This window comes from Festucalex cinctus, chromosome 3 (genome assembly GCF_051991245.1).
Source record: "Festucalex cinctus isolate MCC-2025b chromosome 3, RoL_Fcin_1.0, whole genome shotgun sequence".
Lineage (NCBI taxonomy): Eukaryota > Metazoa > Chordata > Actinopteri > Syngnathiformes > Syngnathidae > Festucalex > Festucalex cinctus.
This window is the reverse complement of record NC_135413.1, coordinates 3,971,617-3,987,171: the sequence shown is the minus strand read 5'-3', so window position 1 is coordinate 3,987,171 and position 15,555 is coordinate 3,971,617. Positions and strand designations below refer to the sequence as shown.

At 39.3% G+C, this 15,555-nt stretch overlaps 1 protein-coding gene across 1 annotated transcript; it reads left to right on the top strand.

Moving 5' to 3' along the window:
• Window positions 1–346: 346 nt before the first annotated feature.
• On the top strand, window positions 347–12,025 carry ergic2 (ERGIC and golgi 2). Its single transcript, XM_077515488.1, has 13 exons — window positions 347–801; window positions 889–997; window positions 1,080–1,126; window positions 2,366–2,433; window positions 2,903–2,943; window positions 3,219–3,320; window positions 3,913–4,005; window positions 7,982–8,037; window positions 8,104–8,202; window positions 8,283–8,380; window positions 8,458–8,620; window positions 11,406–11,485; window positions 11,585–12,025. Exons 1-13 carry the CDS (start codon window positions 696–698, stop codon window positions 11,663–11,665), a joined length of 1,143 nt encoding a protein of 380 aa, XP_077371614.1. The 5' UTR covers window positions 347–695; the 3' UTR covers window positions 11,666–12,025.
• The last annotated feature ends 3,530 nt before the right edge of the window (window positions 12,026–15,555 follow it).

The window sequence follows — 15,555 nt, the reverse complement described above, 5'->3', positions numbered from 1 at the left end:
ACTTCAATACGCTGTGTGTGGGTGCAATTGTGTCTTCATTAAACTTTAAACTTTGTTGTGCAATGTCTACACATTAACCCCCCCCCACACACACACACACACACACACACTCACACACCCAAGTATTGGAATCATGATTGTTTATATCTTAATAACCGTAAGCTTCAAACTACACTACTTGCTGTCAAGTGAGCACAAAATGACTGCTGTGTGATATCCCGTACAGTAAAAAACAAAACAAAACAAAAAAACAGGGCTACATACACGTGCTCTCTCTTGTGGTACGTGAAATAACATTCACCGCGTGTTGTTCGTAACCTCGAAACTTCGTACCTAATTGCAGTTCCTTTAGGATCCACCCGAGGGCGCTACGTCAAAACGTGCGGTTTTCGTCCTCATTTAGGACTCAAACATACAAAACCTCATCACTACCCGCGTTTTTATTTTGCTCCAATTATCGTTTGTTTTATTTGATTTTTTATTTATTTTTGGGTTGAGTTTGAATTAAACTTTGATCCAGCCCTGAACCGAGAGCATGCATTTGCTACGTAAACGTCTAGCCTTGCTTTCTCGCTAACTCCAACAAGCTATCAAGCTAGCGGCTGTCATGTCGCTAAACGTCAGCACCTCAACTTGACAACATCTACAAAACATCTCATCCTGCGACATTCATTCACGCCCGAAGGTAAGACAAGATGAGGAGACTGAGCAAAAAGAAAGCTTTAACGCTGGTCAGAGAGCTGGACGCCTTCCCCAAAGTCCCCGAGAGCTACGTGGAGTCGTCAGCCAGCGGGGGCACAGGTAATTCGGACAGTGGACAGATGCGTAAAGCCATTTCTGACCTCTCATTTTATGGCAACATTATGTCGTCCTCGTCCGTTCTTCTAGTGTCTCTGATTGCGTTCAGTGCCATGGCTGCCCTCGCTTTTTTGGAGTTTTTTGTCTACAGGGACACATGGATGAAATACGAGTACGAGGTAGACAAAGACTTCAGCAGGTACTAGCACCAGGAAGTCTTCTATTTATTTAATTAAATATTGTGTGAAAATGTACTCTTACTACTGGCCTTTCTTTTGCAGCAAACTGAGAATAAACATTGACATCACGGTAGCCATGAGATGCCAGTGTAAGTAGTATTCGCTAACAATCAATATGAACATTTTGTTGAGCTGTAGAGCAGTTTTCCCCCACCTTTATGGAGCCATTAAACGCACAACACCCCATAGTGTCTCAAAAAGTAGACATACATTCAATGAAATACCTTTCCCTTACTTTGATAATTTCATATGACATATTTTATTGGGAACCTCTAGTAGCTATAGAGTGGCGCACGTACGTGGTGAGCAGGTACACGTTGAAAATATTCATTACGAGTTTCATATATGCCACTGCACATTTGCTTGCGCACCAAGGAACTGCTGAGGTGAAAAGTGGAAAAGTGCTTGATTAATTTCCAGTCATTCCGGTTCCAAACAATACTAACTCCACCCCCGTAGAAAAAAAACAAAACAAAAAAAACAAGTTAACAATTCTGAGATAGAAAGCGAATTACCCAATGACAATACAGTATTTCCCCGAACTGGCTTTTGAAAAAAAGACATACTGTATAAGACGTGCTTTAAGCTGTGTGACTACGATGCTGCTTAATTAGTGGGGGCAAAGTGTCAGCACATTCCATGTTTGTGGATGGTGTGAAAACTAAAATAGATAGGATAATTTTCCACTTAGCATAGTAAACAGTAATATTCATAAGTGTGTCACTTTTAGACAGCCATTTTCCCTTTTTATTGTAAAGATACCATGACATTTGTCCAGAGGTGGGCTTTTTACATAATTTTGCTGGTCCAACACTCGTCGTTTTAAGCGAACCAACATGTAATCGTTGGTCTGTTTGTCTGCCGTTTTATTTTACCTATGCTTCCGTCGTCACCCCTATTTTAGGACCATCCGACAAAGGTTGGCATTCTGACACTGGCATGATCATCAGGAGGCCTTTAAGTCGAAAAACATTAGCACTGACAAATATAACAGGTACGTTAGATTTGTTCGTAAACATGAACATGAAGTTCTTAAACAGTCAGGCTCTTCCAGTCTTACCTCACCGAGCATATTTTTTTTTTTTCCGGCTGACATTTCACACATTGAAACTACAGTGGTAGACAAGAAGCCTAAAATCATCATTCAAACAATTTCCCTTTTTCTCAATTGTTATGCTCTAGCCAAATGACACAAAGTTTTGTTTACTTTTCCCCAGGAACAAATATGTGCCATTAAGAGTAAATACTGGTGTGTCCAAATGTGTTGTATATTTTTGTAAACTTTGCGAGAGTGAAGTTTGGAATCATTCTTGTGTTTAAATGTGCAGACATAGGCGCAGATGTTCTGGATCTGGCCGAGACCATGGTTGCTTCTGATGGCCTTAAATACCAGCCGGTCAGTATCTTTGCTTGGATTTATGGTGGAAGTGACACATTATTATTTTGGCTGGTAGGTTGGCTATTACTATCGATGAGCCTCAAGAAAAGGTGTTGAACAATTTAACTAATCAATACAATTAAGTATGTAACATGGGTTCATTATTGTGTACATGATAGGTGCATGGTCTTGATTAATAATTATCTTCATTTGCTGCCATCTTTTGCTATCTGTCCACACTCCTCAATTAGTCATAGATTTTTACTATTGATGACTATGGATGTAACGATATCCAAACATCACGATAACATCATGATACGATATTATCACAATATGAAGGTCACGATACGATAATTATCACGATATTGTGGCGGGGTATATTTAAAAAAGATCACAATATTGTAAAAAAAAAAAAAAAAAATAAACAAAAACGATCTTTTTCTTCTTTTTTTTTTTAATAAATCGGAGTGAATCTTTTACATTTTAGGTCAACTTTGAGCTGTCGCCACAGCAGAAAATATGGCACATGTAAGTTGAGCTGATTACATCATTCCTTTGTCTTTTTTTTTTTTTTGTGAACTCTGAGCTTGAACTTTTTGTGCATTTTATTTTTTTCCTGTTTGATGGATTAATGGCATTTGAATTAATTTCAATGTGGAAAATGTATTTTGTATATGAGAGCTTGGTCACAGATGTAATATAACTTTTCAGTCAATACAGCACAGTACACAGTATTTCAAGTTTCAACATATGTAAAAACAGGACTGAAGTGACTTTTTTTTTTTTTTTTATGTTGTTTCCAGGACTCTTCTTCACATTCAGGAGCGTCTGCGAGTGGAGCACTCACTGCAGGACTTGATCTTCAAGACTGCCATGAAAGGATCTCCACCTGCTCAGTCCGGAAGGTGCAGAATTCCACCCCACCCCAAAAAATATGTTCTGTTCACTCAGCCATAGCCATTAGGCCGTTGGGAAAAGAAAAAAAAATACACCATTTATTGTGATCACTATAAAAAAAAATATATACTTTGTAAAGCAACTGATAGATAAAAATGTTTGCCATAAAATACAATGTTGTTAAATTCAAATAGTTTGGTTTATGAATGGATGGATAATGTTGAGTTAGGGATGTAACGATAACAGCAATATCGTGATATCGCAATATTAAAACTCCCACAATATCATCGTCGTGTCACGATATTAAAAGCAGAACGTTTCATTTGTGCAGTTCTGGCACCCTCTGGTGGCTTGTTTTTTAGTGATGTTTTAATTTTCACAAGGCATGTTTTGGCCCTTCTATAAATATTGTTACATCCCTAGTGTTGAGCAGGTGGAAAGCCAGACACTGACACTGTTGTACACTTATTTGTGAAGGCAGCATAGCTTTACTCTTAACTGTAAATCATCTTCACACTAGAAAGAAGTAAACTTACCACTGGAAAGAAAGGAAAGTAGGGCAGTCAAAGTGGAGTTTGTTGTGTGTGCATTGTTGTACAGTGTGGACAGCAGCACATCTCTGACTGCCTGCCGGATTCACGGACATCTGTACGTCAACAAGGTGGCCGGAAACTTCCACATCACTGTTGGCAAGTATGTACATTTAAGCATATCGACTGTAATTGTTCACTGATTTCTGGAGTCCTTCATGAAAAACCACTATAAGACATTTGCAAACATCTGTTTTTACTTTGGAAAACAATGACCGAACCGGCAACATAGTACAACATCAATCCACCTTTTTTAATCAGTATATTTGAATACCAAATATAAAATAAACACCAATCACTGGTTAATAAACGGTAATCGGGGAAAAATGCTACCTGGCGGATTTTGGATCAATTGATGAGTCTGCTACCAATACGGTCGTTATAGCTCTCCTTCAGTGTTGTCACTAACGCGTTACTAAGTAAGTACTGTAATCTGATTACTTTCTTTAAATAACGAGCAATCTAACGGGTTCATTGTTCCAAACCAGTAATCTGATTAAAGTTACTTTCCTAAGTGGCTCTACGTTACAATTTTTTTATTATCTCATAATGTATGTAGAATGCAAAATGTTGTTGTCTATTTTGAAGATAATTTCGAGGAGAAAATGTTTCTCTTACGTTTGGTGACGTCACATCGCATGTCATGTTTTCTCAGCTGAAAGACGCAACGGGTCACGTGTACCAACATGTGTGAGCAGTCGGAGCGTGTGAGGCTGTGAGCTACACAGCCAGTTTTGTCGGCAAAGTGAGCTACCTTCGACGTGTGGAGGTTGTTTGATGAGGAGACTGTCAGTTAGGATGCATCTTTTGCAAATTGTGCAGGAAAACTGTTGCCGTTAAAGTTGAGAGGATGTGCAGATATACGCAAAGACATGGAAAAAGACCCTGTTTTACCGTGACTGGTAACTAACCATCTAGTTGGCTTGAGTTTGTGATGCTAACTGGCCGCAAAGCTAACGAACGGCTCTCGAGCAGCGGAGTAAACATGCACATTTGGGTTATTCAAATCCGCGAGTAAAGTCTACAAGCAATCATGGCATTTTTGTCACTCTTCTGATTGACCAATCAAAGACATTAACGGCAAAATAACGGAGGAGGTTTGCCGGTTACGTCAAAAAAAAAACAAAAAAAACAAAAAAACAAACAAAGATGATGATAATAATAATTAATAATAAAGCCTATCTGTATGACTGTAGTTAAGCTCTGGTACTTGAGAAAATAGAAAATGTTACAGTTGCAACCAGCCTACATGTAAATGTTATAGTTACAGTTTGTAACCAGCCTGCAGGTGTAATGTGTTATACTACAACAATTTATGTGTTGTAGAACCAGAGAAACAGAAACAAAGAAACATGTTCATGTTTCAAGTTCATGCATTAAGTTTATTTATGTAACCGGTTGTCATTTTTATGTTAAGGCAGCAAAGGGGGGAAATTGGTACTAAAGAGTAACTGAGAAGTTACTTTTTGAGTAACTTAGTTACTTTTACAATAAAGTAATCAGTAAAGTAACAAGATTACTTTTTTGAAGAGTAATCAGTAATCACATTACTTTTTCAAGTAATCTGTGACAACACTGCTCTCCTTGATGAACAATATCCGGTCGAATTGTTGTTGTTGTTTTTTTTGTCCCACCCCTAGTAATAAGTAGTGCTGTCAGGTGATTCTGTTCAGGCGGGGGGAACTTTCAGGTGGACCCCGGGATCCAATAGCATCCCCGGAGCCACTCAGAACCAATGTCGTTGCAATCGCTCAACAACATTGCTTTCCGGAGATAGAGGGCCCACAAACCTGCAAATTTTACCTGGGATAGGAACCATCGCAGGCAGGGCAAGTTTTTGAAAATCATCAATCTCCTGGACGTCTTTGGGTGGCCGTATCTCTCGAACCGTACGTCTTACCTGGGACATGAGAGCATCCCCGGACTCGTCTCGACGACAGCTATCCAACGATGTCGGTGCCATCTCTCCACGACATTGTGTTCCGCCATAGCTTGTAGCCTCCGTGCTGAATGGCAGTTGTGGCAGTGGCAACGACGGAAACCCAGTGGCGCAACCCCACGGGTTCCCGGCCATGTGAAACATGTACATTGAAAAGAATAGAACTGTCGAAATTAAGGCTCTGGGAGATATACTACCCCTAGCAAAAATGATGGAATCACCAGTCTTGGACGAGCACTCACTCAGACGTTTTATTGTGTAGATCAAACTCAGATAAAAAGCATGAAACAGTCGTAAGTTCATTCCAAAGTGCAACATCTTGGCTTTCAGAAACGCTAAAAGAAATGAAGAAAAAACATTGTGCTGGTCAGTAAATGTTACTTTTATAGAGCAAGTGCAGGGAAATAAATATGGAATTTTAAGCAGAAAATAAGGACACATCCAGTCAATCTCCTTTCCTTAATTGGGCACCTGCCTCAAATTACATTTTCTCGTTAGTTAGCAGTTAAAAACAGTGCAGTTATCACACCTTGGAGGGCTGTTGGACCAAGTGGATTGGCAAGAATCATGGCTCCAAAAAGGGAGATGTCTCTTGAGACCAAAGGCAGGATTATCAAACTTCTTGAAGAAGGTAACTCTACACGTATGGTTGCCAAAGATGTGGGCTGTTCACAGTCAGCTGTATCGAAGATCTGGACCAAGTACAAACAGCATGGGAAGGTTGTCAAAGTCAAGCGTACTGGTAGACCAAGGAAGACATCTAAGCGTCAAGACAAACAACTAAAGGCCATATGTCTTGAAAACAGAAAATGCACAAATGATGACAAATGATGAAGAAATGGGAGGAAGCTGGAGTCAATGTATGTGACAGAACTGTGCAAAATCGCTTCAAGGAAATGGGATTTACATACAGGGAGGCTAAAAGGAAACCATCATTGACGCTTATACACAAAAGAACAAGACTGCAATGGGCTAAGGAGAGGCAATCATGGACTGTGGATGACTGGATAAAGGTTATCTTCAGTGATGAGTCACAAATCTGCATTGGACAAAAGGTGATAACGTTTGAACTTTTGTTTGGTGCCGTTCCAGTGAGATTTGCAAAGAAAACATCAAAATTCCCATAGTCCTTGATGATATGGGGCTGCATGTCAGGCAAAGGCACTGGGGAGATGGCTGTGGTTAAATCTTCAATAAATGCACAAGTTTACATTGACATTTTGGACGGCTTTATAATCCCTGAAATTGAAAAAATGTTTGAGGATGATGAAATCATTTTCCAAGATGACAATGCATCGTGCCACAGAGCAAAAACTGCGAAAGCATTCCTTGGCGAAAAACGCTTCCAGTCAATGTCATGGCCTGCAAATAACCCAGATCTCAACCCAATTGAAAACCTGTGGTGGAAAAAATGGTCCACAGCAAGGCTCCGACCTGCAAAGATGATCTGGCAACTGCAATCAAAGAGAGTTGGCACCAGATTGATGAAGAATATTGTTTGTCACTCATCAAGTCCATGCCTCAGAGACTGCAAGCTGTCATAAAAGCCAGATGTGGTGCAACTAAATACTAGTGATGTGTTTTGATTGTTTTTTTTCTTTGTCTGTTTTTCATGATTCCATATTTGTTTCCTCAGACTGTAGTGATTCCATATTTATTTCCCTGCACTTGCTCTATAAAAGTAACATTTACTGACCAGCACAATGTTTTTTTTCTTCATTTCTTTTAGTGTTTCTGAAAGCCAAGATGTTACACTTTGGAATGATCTTATGACTGTTTCATGGTTTTTATCTAAGTTTGATCTACAGAATAAAACGTCTGAGTGAATGCTCGGCCAAGACTGGTGATTCCATACTTTTTGCTAGGGGTTGTAGATCCAAATAAGTTTGCCTCGCTCTCCTGGCTGTGCTGCACTCGTGCCTATGTCTGCTGTTGTCATTGCTCGTAGTGGCTATTAGTGCTACCCTGTAATGGCGTGCCACTGCTGTCTGTGGGTACCGCGATGGGCCAAATTGCACAATGACTTGCCACTCGCGATCAATTGCGTAATTTTTTTTTAAACACACTAATTTGTGCGTAATTAATCTAAATTAACATGTGAAACTGACAGTCTTAGTAATAAGTGTGGACTTCTGTGCAGGTCCATCCCTCATCCACGAGGCCACGCCCACCTCGCTGCTCTCGTCAGCCACGACAGTGAGTTGATTCTTCTTCACTTTGTGCTCAAATAGCCTCTGATGCCGTTGCCATTATTTTGTGCAGGTTTTAACTTTTCTCACCGCATCGACCATCTGTCTTTCGGAGAGGACATCCCGGGCGTCATCAGCACCCTGGACGGCACTGAGAAAGTCACCACCGACTGTAAAACACGTTTCCTCTCGCGACTGCTTTGATTGTCTGCTCGAACTTAATGTGTGTTTGCGTGTGTTTGTTGTCATCAGCCAATCACATGTTCCAGTACTTCATCACCATCGTCCCCACCAAACTCAACACATACAAGGTTGCGGCCGACATGCATCAGTACTCTGTCACCGAGAGGGTACGATGAGATTTTGGAAGGTGCCGTAACCAGAGCAAACATCTTGTGATCAGTGAGCATACATGTGTGTCGTGTAGGAACGCACCATCAACCACGCGGCGGGCAGCCACGGCATCTCGGGGATCTTCATGAAGTATGACATCAGCTCTCTGATGGTCAAAGTGAGCGAGCAGCACATGCCGCTCTGGAAGTTTCTGATCCGTCTGTGCGGCATTGTGGGCGGCATCTTCTCCACCACCGGTACGCCGCTCGCTCGTCGTCCTTTCGTTTCGTTTTTTGGGCACTTTTGTCTCAAAACACTTCAAGTGTAGATGATGACCTTTATTGTCATGCCCAATATAGTCAAATAGTTCACAAAAGGGCTGGGCGATATGGTCAAAAAATAAAATCTCGATTGTTTTCTGTCACACAAAAAAAAAAACATTTAAACAAGGTTTGATTTATTCAAAAATTAATCTTGTGCAAAATGTTCAGGCAATAACGTACACACATTTTTTTTTTATCAGTTTCATGGTAAATTTAACATAGCTTGTTCAAAAAAAGCTACTCATATCTTTTGCATAACTTAAATGCAACATAACTTGTGCAAAAAAAACAAAATAACTAATCACAGCCTTTTGCTCAACATAAATGCCATACATAGCTTATACAAAAAAAAACAAAAAAAAACTAATGGCTTTTGCATAACCTAAATGCCACAAGGCTTGTGCAAAAAAAGCTACTTATAGCCTTTTGTTCAACTTAAATGCCACATATATAGATTGAGCAAAAAAACTACTCGTATCTTTTGCTCAACTTAAATGTCACATACATATCTTGTGCAAAAAAAAAAAAAAAAAAAAACTACTCATAGCTTTTGCATAACTTAATTGCCACAAGTAAGTAGTTCTAACAATTGGAAACAGGTATTGTAAACCACACATCCAGTATTCTGCAAATATACAACTCAACTCACAATAACATTTGTATATAACAGAACTTCAAGATCAACAGCATAACAATAATCAACACCACCTTTTATTGTAATAAACTCAAATTCCTTACAAGCAAAACTAGCCTGTCAACTGACTCTGGCAAAAGACAAGCTCTGGTGCATGTCACAGTGTTTCCCCCGGTACTAAATACAGCTCAAGTTTGTTATTTCATGGTGTGCGTGTACTTATCTTTGCTAGCGTTAGCCACGCCGCACTCTCGGAAGACGTGAACATTCCTCCAATTCTTTCGGATGCATTTTGCGCAAGTGCTGGAAGAGCTTAGTTGTGCTGCCTGCTATTTTTCGTTTTAATAGCTGTTCGGCAAACCTTGCACACGCTTTTACTTTACGTTGCCCTTGTAAAAGCCAAACATGAGTCCCTTTTCTGAGGTCTTCTGGAGCTGACAATGTGCGCGAGGAGGCAGCGTACCGTTTAGCCAAAGTAGCTGATGTGGGGCTCCCGGTGATTTGGAAGCGTCACTTTCCTTCGCTGCCAGTTGGCGTGGGTTGGCTTCGCCGCCTGGGAGTCCGTGTAAAGGCCTCAGTATACTTCTGCTTCAGGCTCACGCGGAGACGTTACGGTAGAACTCCGCTCCTGCGTTTGTTTTCAAACTTGTGCGTGATACACATCAGATTAATGAATTAATTTGTTCATTAATTTATGTGCGTGTTTGTGTGAGTGAAAAGAAACGGGGGGGAAAAAAAACAGGCGGTGATGTGGACTGCCTGTACAGCTGTTGCGGGCTCCTGTGCGCCTACCGATGATGTCACATACCGCAGCTTCGCTATAGTAGGGTAACGTCATCAGCAAGCGCGCCAGCCTCCAAACGAAGGACCCCAAAACAACGAGCGTAAACAGAAGCGAGCCGCTCAAGGTTAGATGATGTGTATTTATTTATAAGCACCTCGATTTCACGATTTAGCTCATTTTCACATCGTGGCACTTTCAATGGACGAATTAATCGAATTAATTCGATTTATCGCCCAGCCCTAGTTCACAATATTTGGAAGGGAGCTGCCAGGGTGTCTCAGGTGTCAACGCTTCCATTTAAAATAGTTCATAACTATTTTATCAGTGAATTTAAGTTCAAAATATTTCTGAAATCATTTTTGTCTATTTTAAATACTTAATATAATTTCAAAAGCCTTGAAAAATACATGTCATTTTAAGGGTTCTTTAAAAATATATTTGCACTATTTAAAACATTTTGTTAATTTTGCAATTTAATATTTTAAATGAAACATTTTAAGATTTAACATATGCTATACTTTAAAAAAAATACTTGCATGTTATTGTTAAAATCATATTTGCCTTTTGTTGAATGAAAATATAAAAATAGCTTTAAAACATACATTTGAAATGATGGAAGCCTGTGAAATGAAGATTAGTGATGGGATTTTCGGCTCTTTTCGGTGAGCCGGTTCATTTGGATCGGCTCTTTTTGAACTAAACATTGCACTCTACTGACTGCAAACAGCAACAATTATCAAGCAAAGAAAATGATTTTTTTCTCATTTTATTGAACAAATGAATACAATAAATAAGAAAAGAAATTAACACTTCAACCAACAACAGTCAAATAACAATCAAATAAAATTAGTGAGTAGTAATTTAACTGCAACAGCAGCAGTGAACAACACAAACATTAGCTACTCACCCAGTCCAGGACCTTGCTTTATTTTAAATTTGCATTAAAAATAAATAAATAGATAAATAAATAAATAAATAAATAAATACATATCAACTTGGACGGCCTGATCTGGCTCCTTCTTTAATCTGACTTGAACCAATTAAAATGTCTCCTAATGTTACTGTGTTTTCGGCTCATCTTGTACAAACCGTGTTTGTGTGTCGTCATTTCCTCTCCAGTTTTCTCCTCCTCCTGTCTCTCTCTGCCAGACAGACAGACAGACAGAGAGAGAGAGCGAGAGCGCTCTCTCTCTCGAAGGAGGATGCCAGCTATCATCGGTCACTTCAACTCTTCGTACCGGCTCGTTCGCAACTGACACCTCACTAATGAAGATGATTTAATTTCCTTCCATGTGCTGCAGGCATGCTACACAGTGTGATGGGCTTCTTTGTGGATGTGGTCTGCTGCCGCTTCCAAATGGGAATCTACAAACGTATCAAGGTGCTTACATTATCCCTGGTGGAGCACAAGAGCCATAATCTCAACACAAAACAACTTTTTTGTTTCCTCATTTTTTTTCAATTGTTTTCATCATTTCAGGAGGAGAATCATATGAAAACGCAACAGTCAGCGGGACAAACAGCGCCTCCTGACACAAACTTAACTCAGCCAATCAGCTGACATACCTCGTGTCAACTTGTGCATGGAAACCCGTTTGAATGTTTCTAGTTTTAATTCACCCCACTAGTAGGATGTTAAATAAATGCTCAAATGGCTGAAAACCTGCTTGAGCATGTATTTGATATCCCACAACTAGTACAATGAATTTTCTTAGTAGTGACGACAAAGTACTTACTCGAACATTGACCAAAAGCTGAATGCCATGGATGTTTTAATAAATGCTCAGCTTCCCACAAATATCAATAAAAAAAAAAATACAAGTGCAATATGATTTGAATTGTAATGAGAGAAAAAAAAACACACACACACACAAAAGGTGCCTATGTGTAAATGTTTATTAAATAAAATCTCTCCACTCGATTAGTCGTCTCTTCTGTATACGATCACGTCAAAGTGTCTTTTAGACCATGTCAATAGTTTGACAGTATTTCAGAATATCTTTCAGTACACAATTTTTTTTTTCTTAGCAAAATGTATTATCCGTACTGTTGGCATTTCATAAAAATAGTTGTTCATGTCTTTGAAACTACAGTATCAATGATACAGTAAACCATATTTGTAGGAATACAGCTGTACAAGGTGAATAAGTACTCAGTTAACACTACACAAGTATACTTGGAGGGATCACATAGAGAGGTGGCTTTTTTTTTTTTCATTTGCTGTATAAAATAACTCACGATAGACAAGGCGAATGTCTGTGGTTGGAGATGGAGGACATATTCGGAACTTTGACTCCATAATACTCAACTTCGTTTCACATGAGACGAGTGATGCTCAGGCTGGATCGAAAGGCTTGGACCATCGTCAACGTGTAGGTCGGTCTATGTGACATTCACGTGTTACACTACTGCAAACAAACAGTATCAACGCTGTTGGGCGGGAGACCATGTCACAAATGAAAGCTATTCGTCAGTCCCCATGTGGGTCTGTTTTTTTTGTGTTTTTTTGGTGCCTTGAGATATGAATGGTTTGAACGATTTTTTTTTACTTGCACTTTAGAACAAAAATGTGAGTCGGTCTTAGTTCACAGACAGCACACTGAATAATTCTTAACAAAATGTCACTTAAGTGCTTACTGTCAATGTGCATTAACAAGCACACGTAAAAAAAAAAAAAAAAAAGACCACATAACTGCCTTCCGCTAGCTCAATACTGTTGCGACCTATGGGGTGGGGTGTGAGTTGAGTAGTTTCCGATGGGCTGGACGGGCCCTGAAGGGGATCACTGTTTTTTGTTTTGTGAAGGTACGTTACGTTACGTTACGTTACGTTAAGCTGTTACGTTTTGTTCTTGAGCCTGCTGTTTGATGATGATTAAAAAGAGCCGTTAGCTACACACTTGGCCTGGTTCTTTCGCCAGCATTACAATACTAACACACATTGCAAAATGCCATAGAAATCAATCACCCGGAAGAGGCGGGGTTTGACTGAACCGGGCATTTTACTTCTGCGTTACAAATCTAGCCAGCAAAGCACCTAATATTTCATTTAAAAAAAATTACATCGCTATGGTGTCAAAGGTAAGATTTAATCATTATATGCCTATAGTTAAATTTTGGAAGGGCTTAAAATACCGTGGTGCAGTCCCTTTATTAATAGTTTAATTCGTACTATTACTACTGGTAGTTACTATTACTATTTTCGTTATTAAAAACACATTACACAAATATTGTTTTATGGGTGGGCTGGAAACAGCATTTTCATTCATTTCAGTGAGTGAGTGCGGTCTTCCACTCACAATTAATATAAAACCTCAACAAATGACAATTGGTTATGAACTCGTATCTCAAGGCACCGCTATAATCATCCTAAAAGTGTTAATAATACCGGTCTTTAACTATACATGTTTAAAAATGCAAAAATAATATATGCCGCTTTTTTAAATTTAATTAAAAAATAATAATTGTTTTTGAAGTTTCCCGATCACAATGATGAGAACATAGACAGGCCCGAATACTGCTCGACAAGGTAATCAAATAAATTTAGGGTTAGGATCCAGGCTTTTAATGAATGTTATGGATTTATAAATATAATCAAAAGCCTCAACTGTAACTATAATTGGAACCCTAATTGATTCCTCCTCAGGTCAGGCCATTGCTAATGCTACTTTGTGTTCTAATGTGTTACCCTCTGTCTGACATTTGAGGACCATGAAAGCAACAAAGCTAATCCTGGCCCAGACTTCAGTCACGTTTATCAACACGACAGCTCCACATGTGAAAAGATGTTATTTTGAGGGAGGGGGCAATATTGCAAAGTGGGGTTCTTTGCTTTTAGCTGCGACAAAATGTTTCCACAAAAGAAAAAAAACATGAGGAAAAACAAAGGTGATGAAAAATGCAGTGCAACCGCCAAGGTCCAACAGAATCTTGATTGGTTGGCATTTCAAACATACGCCAAATCTTTGACAAATGAAAGTGGGCATAGTCACTGGCTCCCTCTAGTGGCATGAGAAATAATTTACTGTAGGTCAGGTGTATTTTTTAGTACAATTGCATTGAATCTTTGAGAATGTGCAATAAATTTGAACTGAATCATTATTTAAGTACATTTTTTTTTTTTTTTAAATTCCAGTTCAATTTGAGTTCACCTACTGCTTATTCATGTTATGTAGCAAAAACGAAAAAAAAACAACAAAAAAAAACGTTGGAGGTTCCTCTGTCAAAGGGTTGTGTTACGACAAGTACAGGGGATGCGAAAGTATTTGTTTTTTATATTATTTTTCAGAAATCATGGCAATATTATGAATGAGTTTTTTTTTATACTTAGAGAAGTTTCCCTTCCCCATTGTGCCAAGTTATCATAGTATATAACATGACGGTAGTAAGCATTTGTCCTTTTCTACACTTGTACATCGCTGAAAACTGTATGTACATTTTGAAGTTGTCCTGAAGGAGATGAATCAGCACTTCTACCAATCTTTTTTTTTTTTGTACTGTATTAGAGTAGTTCTGTTGCATCTGGAAATGTATCTGTTATTATAATTATGACTTAATAAAAACAATGATTTTAAAACTGCTACTCTACTTTTGCATCCCCAGCTTGATGCTTTTGATCAGCAGCAGCACGACAGGCTCGTGTTCTAACACAGTCATAAACAGCAGGCTGATATGTGTGTGCGTGCACGCCGCCGTTCTGTGTCTGTGTCAATTTGTCTGAGAGGCTTTTGAGTAAGGCACTCCGCCCCCCTCCACCTCATTGTCTTCCTCCCTCCCACAGTGATGTGGTACATGTAGCACAGGTCAAAGGCGTTTACAAATAGACTGGACCGGACCGGACTGGAGCATTGAATGAAAATGTAGGAAAAGTCGCTTGAGCGTAGTGATGTTCCGATACCGTTTTTTGGCCCCCGATACCGATTCGATACCCGCTTTGCAGTATCGGCCGATACCGATACCATACCGATACTTACGTTTTTTTTTTCCCTCAACATGAAAAAGATGTCCTACCATTGGTTCAGAGCATTCAAGGGCCAATAGGATATTTTAGAGCGGCATGCGGTGAACATGTCACATATCAGTGAATGTCGAGCATGAGCAAGACACAAGATGTTGCATCCAAAATCCTATATTAGGGTTGGAATTAATGGTATCGGCATGTTATTTGTGAGTACTCACCGATACCGATACCACTGTTTTAATGCAGTATCGGCACCTCTGCCGATACCAGTATCGGTATAGGAACAACACTACTTAAGCGGTCATTTCATATCCTTGATATTTTAAGATCAGTGTACTAGTACACTTTTTGTCCTCACTTGAAAAACAATCTTGAGCACTAGCAGCACAAAGGGTTCACTAGTTTAACGTTTTCACCGCACTATTTTGTGACACCTTTGGCTTGCAAAAAATGACTTCAATCCTCATCAAGGATATCTACATCGAGTACAGT

Coding starts and splice junctions, on each gene's coding strand:
- ergic2 (XM_077515488.1), top strand. CDS start 696: ATGAGGAGACTGAGCAAAAAGAAAGCTTTAACGCTGGTCAGAGAGCTG. Junction 2,434..2,902: donor ATGGCCTTAAATACCAGCCG/GTCAGTATCTTT, acceptor TTTACATTTTAG/GTCAACTTTGAGCTGTCGCC. Junction 8,381..8,457: donor AGTACTCTGTCACCGAGAGG/GTACGATGAGAT, acceptor TGTGTCGTGTAG/GAACGCACCATCAACCACGC.